This window comes from Corvus kubaryi, unplaced genomic scaffold (genome assembly GCF_017639235.1).
Source record: "Corvus kubaryi isolate FWS band 111438036 unplaced genomic scaffold, C.kubaryi_AGA036_p1.0 split1-37296, whole genome shotgun sequence".
NCBI classification, from domain to species: Eukaryota; Metazoa; Chordata; class Aves; order Passeriformes; family Corvidae; genus Corvus; species Corvus kubaryi.
In genome coordinates this window covers 11,066,956-11,091,694 of record NW_024582075.1, presented here as the reverse complement: position 1 = coordinate 11,091,694, position 24,739 = coordinate 11,066,956, and the positions used below count along the sequence as shown (strand labels likewise).

General features: G+C 47.0%; 1 protein-coding gene across 5 annotated transcripts in view; it reads left to right on the top strand.

The window, feature by feature from the left end:
• The window catches only part of ACER2 (alkaline ceramidase 2), a 46,232-nt gene extending 28,384 nt beyond the window's left edge, over nt 1-17,848 (top strand). For 3 of the 5 annotated variants that reach the window (XM_042053984.1, XM_042053987.1, XM_042053989.1), the window contains one exon: nt 15,352-15,584. In XM_042053984.1, coding sequence (XP_041909918.1) covers nt 15,352-15,550 — 199 coding nt within the window. In that variant the 3' untranslated portion in view covers nt 15,551-15,584. Of the gene's footprint in view, nt 1-15,351; nt 15,585-15,828 lie in introns of those variants that run through there. The other 2 variants (XR_006020662.1, XM_042053986.1) reach the window with 1 other exon arrangement.
• Nucleotides 17,849-24,739: the final 6,891 nt, after the last annotated feature.

Genomic DNA, 24,739 nt, shown 5'->3' with positions numbered 1-24,739 from the left:
GGCACAGCAGCCTTGTCCTTTGACCTTACTGTTGGTGCTTTTTCTTCAAATCTTTCCTTGCTAGTTACCTATTTTGCTGGTTAACCTGATGTGTGCTCTCACAATTCAGTGTCTTTGCAGTTGTCCTCTTTTCCTCTCTCTCTTATTCACTGCAGCAAATAAAACTGCTGTGTCCTGGCTTTCAAACTCATACCTCTGCTAGACTGAGTTATCTTTAATCTTTAATTCTCTGTCTGTGCAACCACTGCCAGTGATTGCAGTGATGAAAACTAGTACAGACAGCAGAGCTGTTAGATACCTTCTAACCTGCTGATACTGGTGGCAGTTTGTGGCTGCAGTGTTCAGCAGCACTGAAATGCCTAAATACATAATATACATTGGACGTGAGTATACAAAATAAATTTTAATGTAAGCCATAATATAAAGACCTTTCCACAAGCGGTGCTCTGCCTAAAGTGAAAGGTGCTACATCACTTGCAAAAGGGGAGATCAGCTGCTGCTTAAAGGCTATGTTATCTTAATGCTGCACATTGCTGTAAATTATATGAAAGGCCAGTCCTCCACTGAACTATGATGAATGCCTGACCTCAAATATAGCTTTTAACTGTGAATATCAGAATTTAATAGCAAAGTGTGAGAGTTTGTTCCTTTTTACAAGTGCTAAATGTTTTTTTGATTCAATATTTTTATACTTGGAAAACTGAGGAGTAAAAATCTGTCAGTCCTCAGACTGTAGCATGCTGTTTTATAGCTGATAATTATTTGCAATATGAAGAATAATAAAGACAACTTAAAAATGCATGTTTTATCCTGGTCAGCAATTGGATGCAAGTATTAGTGTTTGCTGTAAGGCTCTATGACTTTTTCTACTACAGCTGAGAATTTAGATAAACAAATAATTCTTACTATTTTAATTAACCACAGCTTATTTACAGTAGAGAAGAGTATAATCTGTTATTATTGCTATTTCCTTCTGGGAAGGTTAGATGTGGTGTAAGTAATTCAAATCACTCTGTGATCTCACTGATTACTGCAGTAATCAAAGCTATAGCATAGGCAGGACATCGACAAATGTAACGTAGAGTGGAAGACGGACCAGGGAAAATCACAGAAGTCTTTTTCCCTGCTGGCATTTGTGGCAGATAAAAGTGCTACATCATAGAAAAGGCCCTGTATGTGGTATTACTGATGTTATTTCTTGAACCTAAACAGCATTTAGGAAGTAATTGCAACCTTGGGAATTTCAGCCTATTTAGTATCTCAGCTGGAATCAGAAATGGAAAGAGCAGAACTGCAGTATGAGCTGTCATTTTTTTATATAATTGAACTAGAATGTGTGGGTGATATCATCTTGATAGCGTGAAGAAAATGCATAGAAAAAAATGCCTTGACTGTGGAAACAGCTTTGAAATCACTGACAGGTTTGCAGCTGAATGACAGCTTAGGTGCTCCAGGAGACCTCATATCAGGCTCTCTCTGTGAGAAACGAGCTCTTTGCTCCTCCATTCATTATGGAATATATGATTGACCCTTAAACTGTTCCTAGCAATAACCACACTGTCAGGAAGAAGTGGACATTCTAACAGAAAAAAACCTTTGAAATATTCTGCTGTGATCTCTTTTTTTTCTCTGTTCCCATTGCTCCTCCCTTCTCTGTTCATTTTAGGAAACAGATGACTCATGCAATAGAAAACCATAAATGTAAAACATATACTGTACATGTAAAGCACAGGTAAATGTAAGCATATATGGCATTATTTGTGACTGTATAAATGTGCAGCTGAAAAGATTGTATGGTCCTGGACCTTGCCTTTATAAGGTGAAAGCTTTAAGAAAAATGGGTGAGACAGTTGGTACACACCATAGTATCTGAGTACCAAAGTGCATGCTAACTGATAGAGAAGTCTTGTTTGATAGCATGCAGGATAGGTTCTCTGTGAGGCAGGTTATTCATTCATTCCTTCAAGAAGGAAGGCTTTAAAAGCAAATAAAGCCTCGGTGGGTGAGGACTATGATGCAAACTCATCAGGCCATTGTTAACTGGATGCTAGGAGGAAGGCAGGTTGCAAGCATTTTCAGTCAGCACTGGGGAAGGCCTACATCTTCTCAGTGTAATTCTGTTGCCACTAGAGATCCGTGACAAAACCAAGACAAGTGGCAGATTACCACACATTTCTGTTGAAGTTTATCACTAGAGAAAGAAAATTCATGTATTTTGTCCCTCAAAACATGCTTAGCTGAACTTTAATCAGAAGGGTAGTAGTTAATCCAATAGGACATGGTTCAAGAAAGAAATTGTACAGAAATGTTACCCTCCATCAGTATTAGGTCTGCAATTCAAATACAAAGGTCAGCTGTCTTTCTGTGTATTTCTTTTCATATGTCCTCAACAGAAGAAAACATATGTCAAATTTCCTTCTTAATATAATCCTGAAAGCTGTTTTAATAAAGTGTGGAAAAACTTTCTAAAATGTAAGGAGTTGCTAAGTCCGTTGACTGTCTGAAGTTGCTTAGTACCCAGATGAAAAAACTCTACCATGTTAAGCAAATTAACGTCTCTGACAAACGTAAGCCTTTGATGGTGTTTAAACCATCCCCCCAACATATTCAGCCAGGAGACACCTCAGAGATAGATGTGGTGTAATACACATAGAGGAATGAATCAAATGTCAGAGTCATCACAGAATCAGAGAATGGTTTGGACTGGAAAGAACCTTATAGATCCTCGAGTTAAAACCCTCCACCTTCCACAAGATCAGGTTGCTCAGAGCCCCATGCAACCCAATCTTGAACAATTTCAGGGATGGGGCATCCACAGCTTCTCTGGATAACCCGTTCCAGTGCCTCACAGCTTTCACAGTAAAGAATTTCTTCCTAATATCTTATCTAAACCTACACTCCTTCAATTTAAGGTCGTTCCCCCTTGTCCCATCACCTATCACTACATGTCCTTGTGAAAAGTCTCTCTCCAGCCTTCCTGTATGCCCCTTTAGGTACTAGAAGGCCACAGTTAGGTCACCCCACAGTGTTCTCTTTTCCAGGCTGAACATCTCCAGCTCTCTCAGCCTGTTCTCACAGGGGAGGTGCTCCAGCCCCCTGATCATCTTCATGCCCCTCCTCTGGGCTTGCTACTGTAGGTCCATGCCCTTTTTATGTATGTGTCCAGCACTCCAGGTGGGGTCTCACAGAGCAAATGGCCAGAATCCCCTCCCTTGCCCTGCTGGCCACGCTGCTTTGGATGCAGCCCAGGACACAGATGTGTCTCTGGGCTGCAAGTGCACATTGCCAGGTCATACTGAGCTTCTCATCCACCACCTACCCAAAGTCCTTTTCCACCCCGCCTGTGTTTGTACTTGTTATTCCACTGACTCAGGTGCAGCACCTTGTACTTTGCTTTGTTGAACTTCATGCAGTTTACACAGGCCCACTTCTCAAGCCTGTCAAGGTCCCTCTGGATGGCATCCATTCCCTCCAGCGTGTCCACAGCACCACACAGCTTGGTGTTGTCAGCACCCGTTGTTGCTGGGAGTGCACTCAATCCCACTGTCCACAACACAGATAAAGATGTTAAACACAGCTGCTACCAATACTGACACCTGAGAAACACCACTCATCCCTGGTATCCACTTGGACATCAAACCGTTGACCTCAACTCCAGCAAATCCTTATCCACTGAGTACATGTGTCAAATCCCTATCTTTCCAACTTAGAAACAAGGATGTAATGCATGACTATTTACCCTTTAAAAAAGGGGGGGTTGTTTCCCCCTTTCCATTCAGTGGGAACTTCACCAGACTTCTCAAATACGATGGATAGTTGTTGGGGTTTTAGGAGTTCTCCTAGTTTTTTTCTGTTAAAGGAATTTTCCCCATTGCTAGGAGGACAAATTGCTGGGTGCTTAAGAAAAACAAAGAGCTAGCCACTGCAGTGGGGTGCATCTGGCTACTCTTTTGTTTCACCTGGGTGTGCGGTTAGTCGGTCCCTGAACACCGGAGAGGGAGGCTGTTTTTCATCAGCTGCTTTTCCTTCTGTGGAGAAAAACCCCAGGATCCCAAGCCCGCCTTCCCTGCCCCACTGGCAGCCGGGCCATGGCCGCCCTGCCCCGCCGTTGCTTCGAGCCTTCACTACTCTGTAGCCCTGCTCGCCCTGCCTGCCCAGACCTCCGGGGGGTTCTCCGTTTACATACATCTCGTCTGCCATCCGTGGGATTTGTGCTCGTCCCCGCCGCTCCAGCCTGCCGTTCCTGAGGGTCCGGCCGGACACCGGGATCGGCTGCCCAGGGGTTTGTGAAGCTTTTTTGTTCCATCCCTTCCCGGGATCCCAGGGCACCAGTGCCGCGTGCTCCCCGAGCTCGCTCCGGAGCGCCCCCTGCAGCCGCGGGGGAACCATCGCACCTGCCCTGCTCACCGGGAGCCGCCAGCGCCCCTGCCGGCTGCGAGCGGAACTGCACCCGAGGGGAAAGGGCCCGACAGCCGAGAAGGCTGGCACTGGGTTTGTGATTGCTGTTACTGCCATAGTCATTGTTGTTTGTTTGATTGGTTATACACATTTAGATATATATTAGTAAAGAACTGTTATTCCTGTTTCCCACATCTTTGTCTAAAAGCCCCTTGATTTCAAAATTATAATAACTCGGAGGGAAGGGGGGTTGCATCTGCCATTCCAAGGGAGGCTCCTGCCTTCCTTAGCAGACACCTGTCTTTCAAACCAAGACAATAGTGGCTTAGCCACTTCCTCGGCCAGTTCCATCAGGCCCTGTAGATGTATCTCATCAGGTCCTATGGACTTGTGAACCTTTATGTTCCTTGAATGGTCTCAAACCCAGTCTTCTCCTGGAGCAGGCAGTTCTTCATTTTCCCAGTCTCGGCTTTCAACTTATGCAGCTGGAGCATCTGCTGGTGAAGGCTGAGGCAAAAAAGCTGTTGAGTACCTTGGGCTTCTCCATGTCCTGGGTAATCAGGTCTCCCATATCCTTTGTGAGAGATCTCACATTTTCCTTGACCCTTCTTTTATTGCTGATTTTGTTACCTCTGATGTCCTCGGTGAGATTTACATCTGTCAGTGCTTCCTAACCAGATCCCTGGCTCTTTTGACAATTTTCTATATTCCTTCCAGGCCACCTTTCCTTGCTTCCACCCTCTGTAAGATAGCTGTTTGTGTTTAAATTCATCCAGGAGCTCCTTGTTTATTCATGCAGGCTTATTGGCATTCTTTCTTGATTTCCTGTTAGGAGGGATGCATTGCTCTTGAATCTGGAGGAGATAATCTTTGAATATCATCTAGATCTCTTTGGCCCCTCTTCCCTGCAGGGCTTTATTCCACGTCACTCTACCAAGGAGATCCCTGAAGATACAAAAGCTTGCTCTCCTGATGTCCAGGGTAGTGAGCTTGCTGTGTGCCCTTCTCCCTGCCCCAAGGATCTCAAACTCCACCTCTTCATGGGCACTGTAGTCCAGGCTGCCCCTGAGCTTTACATTTCCCTCCAGCCCCTTCCCATTGGTGAGAATGAAGTTCAGCATGCATGCATCCCTCCTTGTTAATCTCCTCTTCCTTGGAGAAGGAAGGTCATCAAGGCATTCCAGAAATCTTATGAGTTGCCTGTGCCCCACTGTGCTCTACCTCCAACAGATGTCAGGGTGTTGAAGTTCCCCATGAAGACCAGGGTTTGTGAATATGAGGCTGCTCCTCTCTTTTTTCAAAGGCCTCATTGGCTAAGTCCTCCTGGTCAGGTGGCCTGTAGCAGATTTCCACTATTAAGTCCCCTGTCTCTGCCCTCCCTTTAATCCTGGCCCTCTAAGACAGCTTCTCATCCAGCTCCAGGTGGAGCTCCATGCACTCCAGATGGTCACTGACATAGAGAGCAAGACTGCCTCCCTGCCTCCCATGCCTGTCCTTCCTGAAGAGCCTGTTCCTTCCATTCCGACACTCCAATCATAGGAGTCATCTCACTATGTTTGTGTGATGCCAGTAAAGTCATAGTCTTGCAGGTGGGCACACGTCTCTGGTTCATCCTATTTATTCCCCATGTTGTCTGCATTAGCATAGAGGCATTTAAATTGGGCCCCCAGTGAGGCTGACTTTCTGTCTGGAGTGGCTGTAATTCCTTAAAGCTGCCCTTCGGGTGCTCACCTGCTGACCTCTGTATCCTCAAAAGGTTCTGGGCATGTCTAGCTGGCTCTGGCATCTACTTACCCTATGATGTGCAGGTGGGGTTTTTCTTGTTCAAAAATTCATATAGTTCTTCCATTCAGGAGAGTTGACTGTATACGCAGCAGAGCTAAACTGTGAGCCCTTCTGGGAAACAATCACCTGGGATAACAAGCAGTCCTCCTCCCCTTGGTGCTTGCCTATAGCTGGCACTGCCACCGGACTGGTGCTTCCCTCAGCCCCAGCCCGGGGACTCTGGGCAGGAGCTTGTAGCAGGCAATCTGTGCTTTCAGAACCATACCCTCCAACGCTCCATGGTTTTGCTAACCCCAACCAACACTTGCATGACTGCTGCTACAGAAAAGGCTTTAGTTATTGTAAAAGCCAGCCAGCCAGCCAGGAAAAGCGAACATGGGGAGCTCCACAACTCAAGAAGTTGAACTTAACAACATGAAGGCTTTCAATTTGTAAGGCAGAGAACTGTTCTAAGGTACTTTTAATGTCTCTGGCTCTCCCTCCAGTGAATTTTCTGTGTTTAAAAGTGCAGAAGGTCATTCTCCTCTTTTTAAACAGAAGCATTTGATAGCAGGTATTTGCTCTGCACTAAGGTAGCTGCTTCCATGTAGCTCATGGAAACTAGATTGCCTTTGGGATCTTCACCTTTCTGTCAAATATGAGTCAAACTATCCTATGAATAAAATGCAAGAATATGTCATAACTGGATGAGGCATAAGTGCAGGCATCCTGTCATGCTTTCAAAGGAAATAATATCAGACTTTTAAAGGAAAGAGGGACAGCTGAGATACTGGGAAATCTGTTTCTGTTGATTCCCTTTTGTTTTGACTGCAACAGGCTTCTTACCTTCTGGATATTTCTTCATTATACTTTAGAAGACTGAGGTAATTGTCTAAAACCAGCAATTACCATTCCACGGGATGCATTTTATCTTTTTCTTCCTCTACAGCAATATAATGAATTTGAACTTACATACTGTCTCCCTAGCCCTTTTGTTCATGAAGAACAAAATTGTACCCATACCCACGAGTGTAGTTTCAATCTTAAGTCAGCACTAATGGATTTATCTTGCTTTTAGTTGTCTTTATGCAATTTCTGAAAGCAACAGTCCAGCAAGTAAGACACAAAATCATTCTTTTAAGCTCACTCTTTGTGCATCTACTTCATCTCCCACTGTGAAGCCCACGGAGATTTTGCTATCACTGTGGGCAAGGCCAGTGCTGTAGACACTGTTTACACTGTGAAATAAGCTAGCTTAGTTGTTAACTCAGGCTGCACTACAAAATTAAGGAAATGCAGACTCCAGTAGGAGTAATGCAAACCAGTTAAAAGGAACAAAGAACTGTAGACCTGACAGAAACAAGACAAGGGACCGTGTCATGCAGAAAACCTTTCCCTTTTGTATTCTCTCCCTGACCTCTTTTATTTGCAACTACAAGATATGATCACTCAGGCAGCACAGCTGTGCTGTCTGTGGCTTTGATCTGAGGGCTTTAGAGTGCTCTGTCATTGAAGTCTCCTGCTTGAACTTTTCCCCATTGTCCTCCTGACAAAAGGCACTGAAGGTAAAGTGAATAGATTGTTCTTCACAGTTACTCAAGGAGCATTTCCCCCTCCTTTCTGTGAATCCTATGATTCTCAGTATTGCCCTTGACCCAAATAACATCCCAGTTAGGAGAACTCACAGCAGTTCTTTAGCTTCAAGGACTGAACACTGCTTATTCACAGCAGAAATACCTTCCTTCAGGCAGCCATTTCAAACCATTGGCAATTACTGAAATGTACAATGTATTGCTTTGGGTAGGTGTCTCAGGAAGGGGAGATCATCATTCCTCTCGGGTTCTCGCTCATGCTGCTGTGGACGGAAAGCTGAAATGCATGTTAGAGCTTGTGGTATCAGATTAAAGAAAAGTCAGTAGCAGAAATTGTATCAGTCAAGTTGTCACCGAAACTGCAGGAAGAACAGAAACTCTCCAACAGCATCTTTTCAGTGTTAGAGAATTTAGGCATTACTTTATTCTGGACAGGATGTGCAATAGAAATCATTTCATCCACACATGCCCGGCTTGTGCAGTGAAAATCATTCCACCACACACCACTTTACCAGACTTTTCACATACCTATACAGACAAAACCCAAAGAAATTCTCATACATTGGTCTTAAATTACACAGTTCTTAGTATTCAATCACCTGTTGGTTATTGATCCCTTTGCCTCCAATGCTAATTTGGTCCTCATTCTTGGTCCTCTTATCAATCTTTTCCCAGATCAGGTGTGTCGGACCTCTCCAGGGGCTGATGTTTGGGCTAATGTTTGTTAATGTTTGTTTATCTCTCATGTATCTTCTGGCTACTCCCGATCTGTAGGTTTTAAACTCATCAGGCTTCTCCCTGTGAACAGTGTCTTTTGATGAGAAACTTCAATTCCCCTTGCCCCTGGGCAAAGGAGAACAACCCCCTGACTAAAGTTACATTGAAAAATATTAAAAGTTGTATCATTTCCAACAAAGTCACCTACTTCAAGGTGACTTGAGGCAGAGGAAGCTCTGCTATTTACCATGTGTTACACAGAAAAATGAAATAAATAGTGGTTTTCAGCAGCATTTGATTTTTATGGTCATAAAACAATATCAGCCTAACAAAAAACATGTCTGTTCTGGTAGATATTCATCCTGTGCTTTCACATACCAGATGGTAGGTTGTAAGGGAATAAAGATGTTAACAGGGCCTGTAAATGCAAGGGATCCAAGTGTTCCTCTCCCATAGGTTTCTGTATCACTTCTCTGTCATAATCCACAGAGATACCTCCAAATCGCTCCAAACCGAGCCTGGAGACACTTTAGAGAAAGAGTCAGACAAGTGGGCATTTGCTTTATTCAGCGCTGGGTACATGGAGGATCGCTGCTCCTAACATGCACACACAGCACTGTACACAGCACTGATACAGTTATATTTCATGAATATTCATTACATTCCTTGGGCTAGGAGTGGTTATACAAATTACTTCTCAGAAGTCATTAATATCATTAGCATACATGACACGCAAGCGTAGTGTGCTCTTGCGGTCGCACTGAGGAAGGCCCTGCGTCCTCCTTGGGGGTCATTCTGGTGAAGGCTAGTGGTCTTCCTCACAAAGCAGTTTTCGCCTTTCTTTCTGAAGCATGTGCATTCCTTTGTTGGCTGTTTCAGCGGTTTCTGTGCTGGTTTCAACAGGTTCTGTTCCTGTTATCTTGACAAGGTGCATTCTGTTTCTCTTGACAAATCTAAGGCGCATCCTGCTTCTGAGGCTTGTGATTAATATTTGCTTACTCTTAATAGTTAACTCGTGCTTACATGAGTAAACTATTGATCAACTCCTTTCATACCTTATGCCAGGATAGGGTATTGTTTAAAGCAAATGCTCACATCCACAAAGATAAGAATCTCTGGAAGATGACTTTAATAGGACAAAGCAAGTGATTAACCATTTCATAACCCAGAGGACAGAAGCAGATGAGGAGCTGTAACCTCAGGAACTCACTGTGCTACTGTTCACATGTTAAAAAAATGGGCAAGACTAGTTACACCTGGAAAACATTTACTACAGCAGTCAGATGAAGGTAATACAAAGGAAGAATGCGGAAAATCACACTATGAGAAGCCAGTCCATAAAGGACACAGAGGAGACCTGCATCTTTATTTGCAGGGAGAGAGCCATCCACTGGGCCATAGCCCCATGTGGTTTCCCTCTCTCAAGGTTTCAGACGGCGCAGTCCCCTTTTATCCTAAACTCCTGGCCACATGTTGTCTCCTTCCTTTCCACACTGGCTGAGGTACTAGGAAGGTACAGCCTTCCCAAACCACCTACCACATATTCACCCCTTGAACCTGTCATTTTCCTCCCATGTTTCGAAATTCAGGCTATCTGGGTTCTGCAATAGACTTTGTGCAGACCCATTTGTCCGTTACCCTGAAGTTCAGGAGTCAAGCTGACTGGGTTATGTAACAAACTTGTGCAGCTTGAGGTTGGTAGAGACATTAAGATCCATTTAAAAGACATTAACACCCATTTCTCCTAAAGACCCTCACCCACCAAATTGTTTGTAAAGACACTAGCACCCATCTTTCCTATCAGAAGCAGGGCATCAACTGAATGCCTGAAAATTGCAGCAGAAGCTATAGTCCAGCAGTGTATGTGAAACAAATTGTCAGACATCCTGTGTTGGGGTTTTAGGAGTTCTCCTTCTGTTTTCTTTTTCTCTTAAAGAATTTTCCCCATACATGTTGCCAGGGGGACAAATTACTGGGTGCTTAAGAAAAACAGAAGACCTGGCCACAGAGGGAGGGGTGCATCTCTTTCACCTGGGTTTGTGGGCTATTAGTTCCCAGCGTTTGGATGGAAAGAGAGGCTGGAAGGAATTGGTCAGCATGGCAGGCTTCTACTTTTTCGGCTGCCTTCCTTCTACTGGAGAAACCCCGGGATTCCCAAGCCGGTCTTTCCCTGCCCTGCTGGGAGCCAGGCTGAGGCCGCCCTGCCCCCGCCGTTGCTCCGAGCCTTCACTACTCTGTAGCCCTGCTCGTCCTGCCTGCCCAGACCTCCGGGGGTTCCGCTGCAGCTCCGGAGTTTGATACATCTCGTCTGCCACCCGGGATTTGTGCTCGTCCCTGCTGCTCCAGTCTGCCGTTCCAGCCTGCTGTTCCCGAGGGTCCGGCCGGACACCGGGATCGGCTGCCCAGGGGTTTGTGAAGCTCCTTTGTCCCATCCCTTCCCGGGATCCCAGGGCACCGGTGCCGCGTGCTCCCCGAGCTCGCTCCGGAGCGCCCCCTGCAGCCGCGGGGGAACCATCGCACCTGCCCTGCTCACCGGGAGCCGCCAGCGCCCCTGCCGGCTGCGAGCGGAACTGCACCCGAGGGGAAAGGGCCTGACAGCCGAGAAGGCTGGGACTGGGTTTGTGATTGTTTGCTGCTACTGCCAGAGTTATTGCTGTTTGTTTGACTGGTTATCCAGATACAGATATATAATAGTAAAGAACTGTTATTCTTGTTCCTCATACCTTCGCCTGAAAGCCCCTTAATTTCAAAATTATAATAACTCAGAGGGAAGGGAGTTGCAATCTTTTTCATTTCAAGGGAGACTCCTGCCTTCCTTAGCAGACACCTGTCTTTCAAACCAAGACATCCTGTCAGCATCTTCTGTTTCATGAGTGACAGGGACAGGGGAGGGGATAAGTTAAAGGGACATTGTTACATGAGGACAAGTCTTACTCGAAGTGAAGGACACTAGACACAATAAAGGCCAGAAATATTTTAATAATTATTTTATTTCTGGTGGAAACAAACATACATTTTCACTATATCAAATATTCTGAATAGCGGAGATACCTGGAACTGTTTTGTTTGCAATTTTGTATTAAAACCTTACCTTATCCCACAGCAGATACTGGTGGAAATGATACAACTTTTAATATTTTCTAATGTAACTTTAGTCAGGGGGTTGTTCTCCTTTGCCCAGGGGCAAGGGGAATTGAAGTTTCTCATCAAAAGACACTGTTCACAGGGAGAAGCCTGATGAGTTTAAAACCTACAGATCGGGAGTAGCCAGAAGATACATGAGAGATAAACAAACATAAACAAATATTACCCCAAACACCAGCCCCTGGAGAGGTCCGACACACCTGATCTGGGAAAAGATTGATAAGAGGACCAAGAATGAGGACCAAATTAGCATTGGAGGCAAAGGGATCAATAACCAACAGGTGATTGAATACTAAGAACTGTGTAATTTAAGACCAATGTATGAGAATTTCTTTGGGTTTTGTCTGTATAGGTATGTGAAAAGTCTGGTAAAGTGGTGTGTGGTGGAATGATTTTCACTGCACAAGCCGGGCATGTGTGGATGAAATGATTTCTATTGCACATCCTGTCCAGAATAAAGTAATGCCTAAATTCTCTAACACTGGAAAGATGCTGTTGGAGAGTTTCTGTTTTTCCCACAGTTTCGGTGACAATACCTCCACATTAGCATGCAAATTCCAAGCAACAAATTCATGTCAGGTGTTGTCTCCCAATTCCACAGAAAGGCCAGTTTAAATACACTCACTTGATTTCTCCTAGTTGTGGTTAGAGTACTTTTTCCAGGGCCAGATAAATGGCTAACTCTGCTCCCAAGAAATGAGAAATTGAGGAAGAAGTACAATTTAGAGTAGAAAACTTACTTTTCCTATATGAATTTGACTTTCCTGATTTTTATTTCTTTCAAATTAGCTGCATATTAACTGAAATTAAAACCAGACACCAACGCAGGAGAAAGAAAGAGGTTCATTGAGCCTCCTTACTTTGCTGTTTCTAGCTCTGTGTAGCTTGACAAGCTTCTCAAAGACATCAAATTTTCGCTCTGCTGCTGACTCATTCGTGGTCCACAGATCAAAATCAGCAAGGCCTTCAGATGCAACCAGTCTGGACAAGTTGTTCCCTGCAGCCTGCTGGCAGGTTGCGTGTTGTGCAGCAAGTTTGTGTAGATCTGAATGCTGAGCAGATGTGTGCTTTCACCCAGAGCCCTCCTGCAGGTGCAGAGACCTTCACCATCCTTTTCTGAGGAAATGATGGGATTCACTCCATTACTTGTCATGGCACCCAGAACATATAGTGAACAGAAGGAAATCTGTTCATCTCAGTCTAGAAGGAAAATACAATCCGCAGCTCTTCAGAGGTGTATGGTGGGGCTGAGGAAATTCAGCCCACGTGAATCTTAAGTGAGAAGACACTCCCTACATGGGTCATGATGAAAGGCAAAGTTCCATCCAAGCCCAGCTGCTCTTTATTGTACCTTGGGCTGGTGCAGAAACCTAGAGAAACCCAGAGCTTTCTTTAGGCACCTCCTCTGTATTGGCAAATGTAGTTAGTATTTACTGCACTCTCTATGATCTCTATCAATGCCCTTACTCTTTAACATTCAGAATTGAAATCAGCCCAGAAGAGGATGCTTTTGTTGCAATGAAGGCCAGCAGGGGTTTTGACTGGAGAACAGCTGCTGTAATGCTAAGTATATATTTGGAACAAGGACACGATGAGATGTACTGCCCTGCTTAATGTCCTTGCCTGACTGTGCCTTGCTCTCTCCTGCATTAAGGGTTTTATTATATCTCGTTGTTGTCAGCAGAGGTAATTGCCTGCAAATGTCCGCAAGCACACCTGCTACCAGACACTTTGGTATTAAGGTAATTCCAAGAAAATGAAAGCTTCAGCAACCATGCCATCACCAGTTATTAATCCAGATAAGCCACCTTCCACGCACTGAGGACATGACCTGTTTGTGTTTCAGTCCACCCACCTGCCTTGACATTCTGGAAGATTAGTGTCTCTCTGGGAGATCACTGTGCCCACCTCTTCCTGATGCAGTTTGTGGCAGACCTGGTGACTAAGAGATTTTAATTGTTTTGCCCATTCCCAGATATTTCTGCTGACAAGGCCTGTGTTGGGGTCTGTGACTTTAGCAGGTCTAGACAAGCTGGTACAGGTGCCAAAGTACCTTTATGCCAGTAAACGGTTCCTACTTCCTTCTGTAGGGCAGGAATGGTAGAGCTCACCAGGGCAGGTGAGGCAGTGGGTGCACCTACATAGTGTCACCTTTCTATTGGTATCCAGACTTTGCACAAACCCGCTGTGAAACAACTGAGGATGCCCTGCTTCTACCAGTTGCTCTCTGCTCCTTCCATGGTGCCTGGTAGTGCCTGCAGAGCTGACCTTGCCACTCTATGTTCAGCTGCCAAGTGATACCACAGACAGCTAAAACTGGTGTCAGCTGTGGTGCCAGCTGAACAAACTGGCCTTGCCTGGAGGACGGCAGTGCTGGCAGTGTACCTGATGGAGCATCGTGTGGGCATTAGTCCCTTGCACTGCTTTCTTCTGTAAGCAAAACCCACACTTCTCTCCAGGGTGTGATGGATTACAAAAACACAGATGACTTACTGAGATACTAAGACGAGAAAAAGTGAAAATCCCAGGAATACATAAAACAGAGACTCAAAGAGAGAACCTGAGTTACATCGTGACCGTTTCATTCCAGGGCTGTGGATTTACTTGTAGGTTGGGGTGCTTTCTGCTGCCTGAGCCTTATGAAGGAAAAAAAAGGCCTGAGACCTTCCCATTCTGAGCATTGACTGTCTCCACTTGCTGGGGCACCACTTGTGACAGGAATTATTTTGGATGCTGGGCAGTGTGAGGAACAGAGAGGAGCCAGGGCAGTAAAAACAGGCCTGAGGACAGGGAAGGTTTGGCTCCACCATGCTTGTCCCAGCTCCTCTCAGGACAACACCCTGGCATGTTTTAAATAGGTTTTTAGCAGGACAGGTGATGGTGGTGGGGAAAAGCTGTCCAGAAAATTTCTTTTTGGAAAAATTGCGTATTAACAATCATGAACACTTAGCAATTTCCATTTTCAGTCAGTTTGTGGTAAAAGCTTTGCTGAAAGTTGTTCTGAGTGGAGAGTAAACTGAATTTTAAGGAATATTTTTTCAAAAATTTGTTACATAATAAAACAGAAAATGGTTTTACTGATACTTTTGCCTGAGGCACAAATGTTGCATCATACAGCATGTTAGCATGGAGCAAGCTAATGTTTCCAACACTCAAACTGATTTTTCTTCTTTCTTGCATTTTGTGATCTTAAGTGAAACTTTTTAGAGCTAGTTTTGGCTAGCAGTATGTCCTAGTTCCAGAGGATCAGACTACAATGAAAATCCGTGAAAATCGAGATACCAAATCAGCAAGAGTTGGTCATTGCTGTGAGAGGCAAATTCTGACCAGCAATATAGCATGGTATCAAGGCAGGCAGGCAGTACATGATGGCAAGAGCAGGTCCAGATCTTCAGAGGGAATTTGACAATTCTGGGAGTAGTTTCCCTTCTCCTTCACCCTAGTTAGTAACAAAGAATAGGAAATAAGTGGGGATGATGTGCGGGCAGTGGGAGCAGTTTTTTCACTGATGCCATCCAGTGCACTAAACTGTCCACAGAATCATTGAATTTATAAGGCACCACTGGTGGGCTCCTCAAGTCCAGCCTCCTTGCTTACACAGTGTCCCCTAGACGATGTTACTCAGGGTTGTATTCCTTCATTTTACAACAAAATTAAAATGGGCTGCAGAGAGACAGGAGGGAAAACCATCTGCGTCTTTTGAGACATAAATTGTAACTGGTAATTTTTATGTCAGTTTTTCTCCTAGTCTTCCCTCCTGCCCTGCTCTCTGGAACACAGTGTCCAATGAAGTGGTGTGTTTTCCCATGCCAGACAGTGACCACAAACATACCCTCCCACCCACCTCCTCCTCTGCCGCAGACAGCAAGCCCAAGCCAGACCTGCTTGTGAATACAATATTGCTGCTAGCAAGAATTTCTCTTGCTTCTTTCTAAGCCCATGGGATACTTTTCTCTCTCATGAAGAGATTAGCAGAAGTTCTATAAACTATGAACACCTGCAACCTTGTAGAACTATGTTTACTGTACAGTAGAAAAATATTTTGACAATGGGTGTTTAGGATTTCTAGCCAATCCACCCAGGGGGTGGCTGATCCTTGTCCAATTAGACTATGAAGAAAAAAGTCTATAAAAGAGTTTGTAAAATAATTAAATAAATCAATCCTGCTGCACAATTCCGGCCTGTTGGATCTTGTCTCCTCTGCTCCCTATAGCTGCAGGAGACGTGATCTGCACACTCCGACGTGTCCTGCATGCTGCGAGCCAAGCAGAATTTGTCTAGAGGTACGCTGTTCCCTTTCCCCCTGCCGGACCGGGATGTCCAACAGGACTAAAAAATGGCGAACGGCGGCTTAAAAACTGACGCTGCGTTAATGGTCTGGAAAGGTGTTTTCAGTATAATGTGCACCTCCATTCCTGAAAATTCACTTTGTGAGTTATTAGACTGGGTTGCCCTGCATGGCATTTCCCCGGACAGAGACACCGCCCTGGATTTTGGGCTGTGGCAGGAGATAGGCTGTGCTATATGGTGCGACCTTCCATCTGGAGATCCAGCAGTGTTAGAATTATTAGGCACTTGGCGGTTTTTATTTAACCTGCTGATGGACCTTGACTGTGGCAGCAGAGCTCGCCTGTTTCGGTGGTGAGTGATGGAGAGATATCCGAAGGAGAGAGATGTGAAAAATCTGCCCCGGCTCCACGGGCGGAGAATGCCCCGGAGCCTGCACCGGGTCACCCTGCGCTGCCGCAGGACCCCATGCCACCCGAGGACCCCGCGCCGGCAGAGCAATTGGTGGGGGTGTCAGGGCAGCGGGAGAGCGCACAGCCCGCCTTGCCGTTCGGCTCAGCGGTGGCCACTGCTTTTCCGGGGCCAAGGCCGGGGGGTCTCGTGTCCTGGACCTCCATGGCGACTCCTAACCGGGCTGCGCAGGCGCCTGCCGCGTCAAGGATGCCCGGATGGACCTTTTTGGCCGGTGTAGCTCCGGACAGTGCTGCACATGCACCTGCCGCGCTGAGAATGCCCAGATGCTGCTTGCCCCTCTCCACAGCGGCGGATGGTGCTACGGAAAAGCAGAACTGAGCAACTGACCCTCTAATACAGCATCTGCCTTTGTTGACAGAGCTGCCGAACATATCACAGCAGCTATCGGAGCTACTCAGCTTGCAAAAGCAGCCGTTGCAGCTGCTGGAGGCGTCCCGCCCCGCGGGGCCCGCGCCTTCTGCAGCTGCACCATTTGCGCCACCCACGCCCCCTGGGACAGAAGCAGAGAACCAGGAAGTGGCGCGACCAGCAGCTCCAAACCCGGAACCCACGGCAGCGCTGGAGCTGGTCCCGGCGTTATCCACTGGCACAGCGCCGGCGCTCAAGCCACCAGCGAAGCCGAGACCAGCGACAAAAGCGGTGGATGAGGCACCTGCACCCCGGCCAGCGGCAGCTCCGAACGCTGCCGCGGCACAGGAGACAGCGGCTCTGTGCGCAGCTGCAGCACCGGAGACAGCGGCAGTAGCTTCAGCGCCAGATCGATTGAACCCGGCCAAGGTCGCGTCCCGGAAAGAGGCTGCAGTTCAAACCGCAGCTCAGTCGACTGCAGCCTGTGCTGCCAGTTTCTCTTCTGGTCAGTCCAACCCTCCCCGCCCACCTTTGTTCGTTCACGGCAGCTCAGAGTTGCCTTTAACCGACGATTCATCGTTGAGCAGTGAGGCAGAGGAGGCTTTGGCCCTGGGGCTTAAAGCCGCTGTAGCCGGGCGGCAAAAGAAAAGGCTGCTTCGATCTCGCCCCTGGACCTTTCCAGACTGCACTGTGACAGTGCGTCTGAGACACTACAACCGTTTCTGGGAGTCACTTAAGATGCGGACTCTGGAGGAGGGAGATTGGAATTTATTGGAAATGCTGGGGATGCCAAGTAGAGTTGAGGATCCTGAGAGTAATCAGGAAGCTGTTACACTGCATCCACAGGCTGTGCCTGTAGTTCAGGATGGTAGTGACACCCCAAAAGGGGAGATCCAAGCTTTCCCAGTGTGTAAGGCTCTCCCAAATTCAGGCCAGAATGATAAGCATGAGGTAATTGCTTGCAAGGTTGCACAGGATCTACAATCCAAGGTTGCACAACATGGGCTTGGTTCTGCTGAGGTTATGCAAATAGTAAGGATGATAAATACAGATTTGCTTGCTGCATTTGATATTAGACACTTAGGTCAAATCCTATTTCAACCTGTACAATATGCAGTTTTTGAAAATACTTGGAGAAAGCTGGCTGACAAGGCTGCATTAGGGAATATGCAGTTCACTGCTGATGATCTTTGATGGACAGTGGGAATGGATGCTTTGATGGGGACTGGTCCCTCCTCTGATCCCAGCCTACAGAGTACGTTTCCTTCTAGTGTCCTGCAGCAAACTCAACAGGTTGGCATGGCTGCCCTGTTGAAAACCATAGAGCTGTCTGCTCCTAGAAGGCAATATACTGAAATAATTCAAGGGAGATCAGTCATACCTCTCTTTCGTAGAGAAAGTCGCTGCTTCTCTCGAGAAGCAGGTTGACGATGACGGGTTAAGACAGATGTTGTTAAGGCAGTTAGTGGGAAGGCAAACGAGGAGTGCAGAAAAGTCATAGATGCCTTACCAGGAGAGCCTGAGGTAACAGACGTGGTCGAAGCCTGCGCTAAGGTGGGATCTGGGAACCAGAAAAGGTCTGCTTTGGCTGTGCTCCTGCAGCCTGTTCACGCATCTTCTGATAGTGAACCAAAGCAACCCAAACGCGCAAAAAACCAGAAGCGGCCTAAGCCAAGCCAAAAAGAGAACACACCGATGCCCCAGTGCAAGAGGTGTGGCAGGCCAGGGCATTGCTCAGACTATTGTAGATCCCAGACTCATGCCGATGGTCGGCCGTTGTTGGGAAACTTCTGCCAGGGTGCAAGGAGGGAATTGCTCTCCGATGCAGTTGCTCCCCCAGAGAGTGGCACAGGTACAGGCACAGGCCTACCCAGCCACCCTAGAGACAGCACCCAGGGATCAGACAGCACCCACGGATCAGACGGGTTTGACGTCCACACTGCAGCCGCAGTCAGCTTAGACTCTAGCAGTATTTATAAGGTTCCCTTGGATGCATATGGACCCTTAGCCCAGGGATCCAGTGCGATGCTGGTGGGAAAACCTGACGTTGCCCATCAAGGAATCGTAGTGCACTCAGGAGTTACTGATGCTGACTTTAAAGGTCAGATTTGCGCTATGGTCTCCATGCAAAAACCCCCTGTGACTATTCCTGAAAAGACCTGCCTTGCTAAATTAGTGCCTTTTACATCTTGTGTGCCCAGGATAGAACAACAAGCTCACAAAGATAACAGCAGTGGATCTACGGGACTTCTGCAGGCCTTCTGGACTGCAGACATCTTTGACCAAAGGCCACAGATGACGTGTACCCTGATCCTGCCAAACGACCATCCGCCCCGGACTTGGCTTCGAGGTTTGATTGATACGGGTGCTGATGTAACTATCATCTCCTTCTCTGCATGGCCTCCCTCATGGCCTTTAGCCCCGGTGGGATCGGCCATCGCAGGATTAGCAAGAACTATTTAAGCAAATGGCCTGTGGTGGTGAGGGACCCAGAGGGGCACACAGCTACAATTAGGCCTTATGTTACTACCACTTCCCTTAACCTTTGGGGGCGGGATGTGTTGGCAGCTTGGGGCGTACGGATTGGGACAAATTTTTAGTGGGGGTCACTGTGCGTGGGGGCGCACAGCATCCTACACTGCCTTTGCGGTGGTTGACTAACACACCAGTCTTTGAGCCGCAGTGGCCCCTACCAAAAGAGAAGTTAGACGCCCTTCATCAGTTGGTTCAGGAACAGTTACAACAGGGGCACATTGAGCCTTCTACTAGTCCCTGGAATACTCCTGTTTTCGTAATTAAGAAGAAATCAGGGATGTCCAAAAAGTTAATGCAGTAATGGAAGGTATGGGGGCATTGCAGCCTGGCATGCCCTCTCCCACCATGATTCCTACAGGGTGGGACATCCTGATCATTGATTTGAAGGATTGCTTTTTCACAATTCCTTTGCATTCTAATGACAAACCCAAATTTACCTTTACTGTGCCTGCCATTAACAATGCTGAACCTGCTAAGAGATACCAATGGAAGGTCCTCCCTCAAGGGATGAGGAACAGCCCAATTATCTGTCAGTGGTATGTCGCCCAAGCTTTAGCCGGAGTTCGCAAGCAGTTTCCTGATGCACGCTGCTACCATTACATGGATGATATCCTGGTGGCAGCATCCACTCGGGACGAGCTGCTGAGAATACAGCCTCAACTGCTCGCTGCTCTGCATGCCTATGGATTACAGACAGCTCTGGAGAAAGTTCAACAGCATCCTCCCTGGAAATATTTAGGAGTAAAAATTTTGGACCAAATTACCCAACGCCAAGAGGTGCAATTCCCGGATTCGGTTAAAACCTTGAATGATGCTCAGAAACTGCTGGGTGTTATCAATTGGTTACAACCTTATCTAGGTCTAACCCCAAAGCAACTTTCCCCACTTTTTAATACATTAAAAGGGGATCCTGATCTGAATTCACCTCAGGAGTTGACTCCGGAAGCGTGACGAGCACTACAGGAGGTCCAACGGGCTGCTTCCGCTCGTCAGGTTTATCGAGTGGATGCCTCCATTGCTATCACTGTTTTCATTACTATTCCAGACCTCCATCCTACAGATACCATTGGCCAGTGGAATGCACAATGGCCTGATCCTTCGCATATCCTAGCTCTTTTTGCCTCATCAGCAAAAAAGGACCGTGACCACAGTGTTTGAATTGGTCGCTTCTCTGATAATCAAATGCTGTCAACGGTGTTTGCAACAGATGGCTGTGGATCCTGCAGTAATTGTCATTCCGATCTCAAAGGAATACTTTGAGTGGAGCCTCATCCATAGTGCTCCTTTGCAAAGTGCACTGCAAAACTTTTCAGGGCAGATCACTTACCATCTGCCCAGACATAAATTACTGCAGTTGGCAAAACTGACCGTACTTTCCTTGCAGCTGAGAAATAGTTGAGTGCTGGTGCAAGGACCCACCGTCTTTACGGATGGTTCTGAGAAATCTGGGAAAGCCATCGTTACCTGGAAGGAGGGATCGGAATGGCAGGTGCTGAAGGAACACGAGTCAGGCTCTGCTCAGTTAGTTGAATTAAGGGCTGTTACCATGGCTTTTCAGCGATTCTCACAGGAACCTTTGAATTTGGTTACTGACTTTGCTTATGTAGCAGATATCACCCAACGCTTAGATTGTTCACTTCTGAAGGAGGTGAACAATGCGGCTCTGTTTTCACTGTTGCAAACCTTGTGGTCTGCAATTCAGGCTCGAGTGCATCTGTATTACATTCTGCACATTCGAAGCCACACCAGTTTACCAGGGTTTCTAAAAGAAGGCAATGCCAGGGCTGACATGCTGACCAACCCTGTGTGGGTAGGGCCTCAGCCTGACAGAATTGCACAAGCCAAGGCATCGCACTGTTTCTTCCATCAAAGTACACATACCCTGCAGAAGCAGTTTCATTTAACGCCAACCGAGGCGCGCGACATTGTCAGCGCTTGTGCTGACTGTCACGGACTCGCTGCGCCTTTGCCAGCAGGGGTAAACCCCAGAGGGCTAAAAGCCTTGCAGATTTGGCAAACGGATGTAACTCACATCCCAGAATTTGGTCGGCTAAAATATGTGCACGTGTCTATTGACACTTTCTCCTCAGCTATGTGGGTTTCTGCTCACACTGGAGAGAAGGGCTGTGATGTCATTGCCCATTGGAAATTGGCTTTCTCAGTCCTGGGCGTGCCAGCTTCTGTGAAAACCGATAATGGTCCTGCCTACGCCTCGGAGAACATGCGGCAGTTCTTGCACCTATGGGGTGTGGACCATACCTTTGGTATCCCACATTCGCTTACTGGCCAAGCCATTGTCAAACACGCTCATGGTACTTTGAAGCGTGTTTTGGACAAACAGATAAGGGGAATGCATGGAGAAATCCCACAGAGCCAACTAGCAAAAGCTTTGTATACAATTAATCACCTTACAGTACCACAAAATTCAAATAATCCTGTTATTCTGAATCATTTTCTCTCCTTGCAGTCTGCAGGCGAGACACAACTGCCCCAGACAAAAGTCTGGGTGCGGAATTTACTTGCTAACCAGTGGGAAGGTCTGCATGAGCTTATCGTTTGGGGTTGTGGGTATGCTTGCGTTTCCACAGATACTGGGGTACGGTGGCTACCTGCAAAATGTGTTTGCCCTGACCTGCTGCAGCAGTCTCTAAGGAGAATGCCCGCTGTTTCTATTGTGGTGAACTTGGACACTTTATAAAGGACTGCCCACAAAGGTCACCCACCCAGGACCGTCGTGCCGCCTACCAAAGGCACCAGAGATAGCAACAGCACCAGCAGTGTCCAAAAAAACTTCTATCGGAGCGCGGTGTCAAGGCCCCGTGCCCAGACAACAAATCAAAGGCCATACTACCCCGCCCTGGCTGTGAACTCCACATCGGACCACCGAGAGCAGACAGCTGGACCTCGCCCGGCACCATCATCCCAGATGACACATGACAAGGATCCAGCACATGGAGTGCTACTGATGGGAACCAGACGTCAACTGGTAACATCACTGCCATTTAACTTTGTTGACAAGCGTTTTTATCGTATCCCCACAGGAAAGTATGGACCACAGAACGGCCCATGGGACATTCTTATCCTAAGCGATACCATCCATGGTCCAGAACAACTCTTTGTATTACCTGAGATACAAACAATGCACCCTGGACAAGAGATTCTTGTCCAGCTTTGCTGCACGGACACACCTTTCTTTCTCCCACAGGGAACACCGATTGCACAAGCTTTTTTACTTCCACAGAACCACCCAGAACAGCTTCCTCTCAATCCTACAGCAATGTGGATAGAGATTGTGGGCTCAAACAAACCGACCATCGAGTGCAGCTTGTTCTGTAAAGGAGAAAGGGTCTACTGCCCAGGGATGCTGGACACCGGAGCAGATGTGACCATCATCGCCTGCTCCGAGTGGCCAGGGAATTGGGAACTGGAGCCAGTGGCAGGTATGATCTCCGGGATTGGTGGAGTTGCAGTATCCATGAGAAGCAAATGAAATGTCATCATCGAAGGACCCAAGGGCAAGATAGCGACCACCCGACCATTCATGGTAAGAGCCCCCACCACCCTATGGGGCAGAGACCTTCTATCCCAGTGGGGTGCCACCCTTATCATTCCCAGCCAGGATTTCTGACTGAGGCCACTGAGAAACGCGCACTGCCATCTACTCCCCTGCTCACCTGGAAGACTGACAACCCAAAATGGACAAGGCAGTGGCCCCTTGAAAAAGAAAAACTCAGAGCGCTGGAAGCCCTGGTGGAAGAGCAACTCGCTAAAGGTCATATCACCGAAACCACAAGCCCTTGGAATTCCCCTGTCTTTGTACTGAAAAAGCCCGGCAAAGACAAATGGAGACTACTCCATGACCTGCGAAAGATCAATGAGGTCATTGAAGACATGGGCCCCCTCCAACCCAGCCTGCCATCACCATCGATGCTGCCCCGAGACTGGATGCTGGCCATCATAGACATTAAAGACTGTTTAACATCCCGCTTCATTCCCAGGACACACCCCGGTTCGCCTTCTCCATCCCCTCTCTTAACAAACAAGCCCCACTCAGAAGATACCTTTGGCTCGTCCTCCCACAAGGCATGAAGAACAGCCCGACCATCTGCCAGTGGTACGTCGCCCACATTCTGTTCCCCATCAGGAGCCTATTCCCAGAAGCAATCATTTACCACTATATGGATGACATACTAATCTGTGCATCAGAAAAAACTTACTTGGACAGAACTCTTAAAAAGACAATTGAAGCCATAGAAGAAGCAGGGTTCGAGATTCATGAGAACAAAGTGCAGCACTCCAGCCCATGGACTTACCTTGGCCTCCAGATCCGTGAGAGAACCATCGTACCCCAGCAACTCGCCATCAAAGAGGATCCCAAAACCCTAAGGGACTTACACAGCCTTTGCGGATCCATAAATTGGATACGCCCCCTACTGGGAGTCACAACAGAAGACCTCACTCCCCTCTTCAGCCTTCTCCGCAGCAGCGAAGACTTGGACTCTCCATGCGCCCTCACACCTGAAGCCCGAGATACCATCACCAAAGTCCAGGAAGCCCTGTCTTCACGCCAAGCCCATCGCGTCGAACCCAGCCTGCCTCTCCAGTTTGCAGTTTTGGGTGAGGCTCCCCGTTTACACGGACTGATCTTCCAATGGGACTCTCAGCTCAGAGACCCTTTGCTGATACTTGAATGGGTCTTCACAAGCCATCAACCTACAAAGACATTAACCACCTTCCAAGAAGTAATGGCACAGTTAATAAAAAAGGCCAGAACTCGTCTCCGCTCTCTTGCAGGGTGTGAGTTCACATGCATGTACTTCCCATTGACCACTGAAGATCTAAAGCAGTTGCTCCAGACCAATGAGAGCCTCCAGTTAGCCCTAGATAGCTACACAGGCCAAATTTCCATTCACATGCCAAAACATAGATTCTTCTACCGTGATGCAGCTTTTAAATTGATTCCAAAATTAATCCAAAGTAGGAAACCTCTTAAAGCTCTGACCGTCTTTACTGATGGTTCGTCACATCGGTCTGTCATGACATGGAGACAACCCAATACCCCAAACCGGGAATCTGATATCCAAATAGTAGAGGGATCTCCACAGATTGCTGAGTTAGCAGCTGTTGTCAGAGCCTTTGAGAAGTTTAAAGATGAACCTTTTAATTTGGTCACAGATTCGGCTTATGTCGCTGGCATAGCTATGAGGGCTGAACATGCTTTTCTAAAGGAGGTCTCCAACCAAAGATTGTACCAATTGGTTTCTACATTAATTCATTTAATCTCGCACAGAAAACAGCCTTACTACATTATGCATGTGAGGTCACACACTGACCTCCCTGGTCCCATTGCCGAAGGGAACAGGAGAGCAGATGCACTGGCCATGCCAGCAGAGACTGCAAACGTCCCTGACATCTTTGCCCAGGCAAAGTTGTCACATGCATTTTTTCACCAAAACATTCCTGCCCTCGTCAGAATGTTC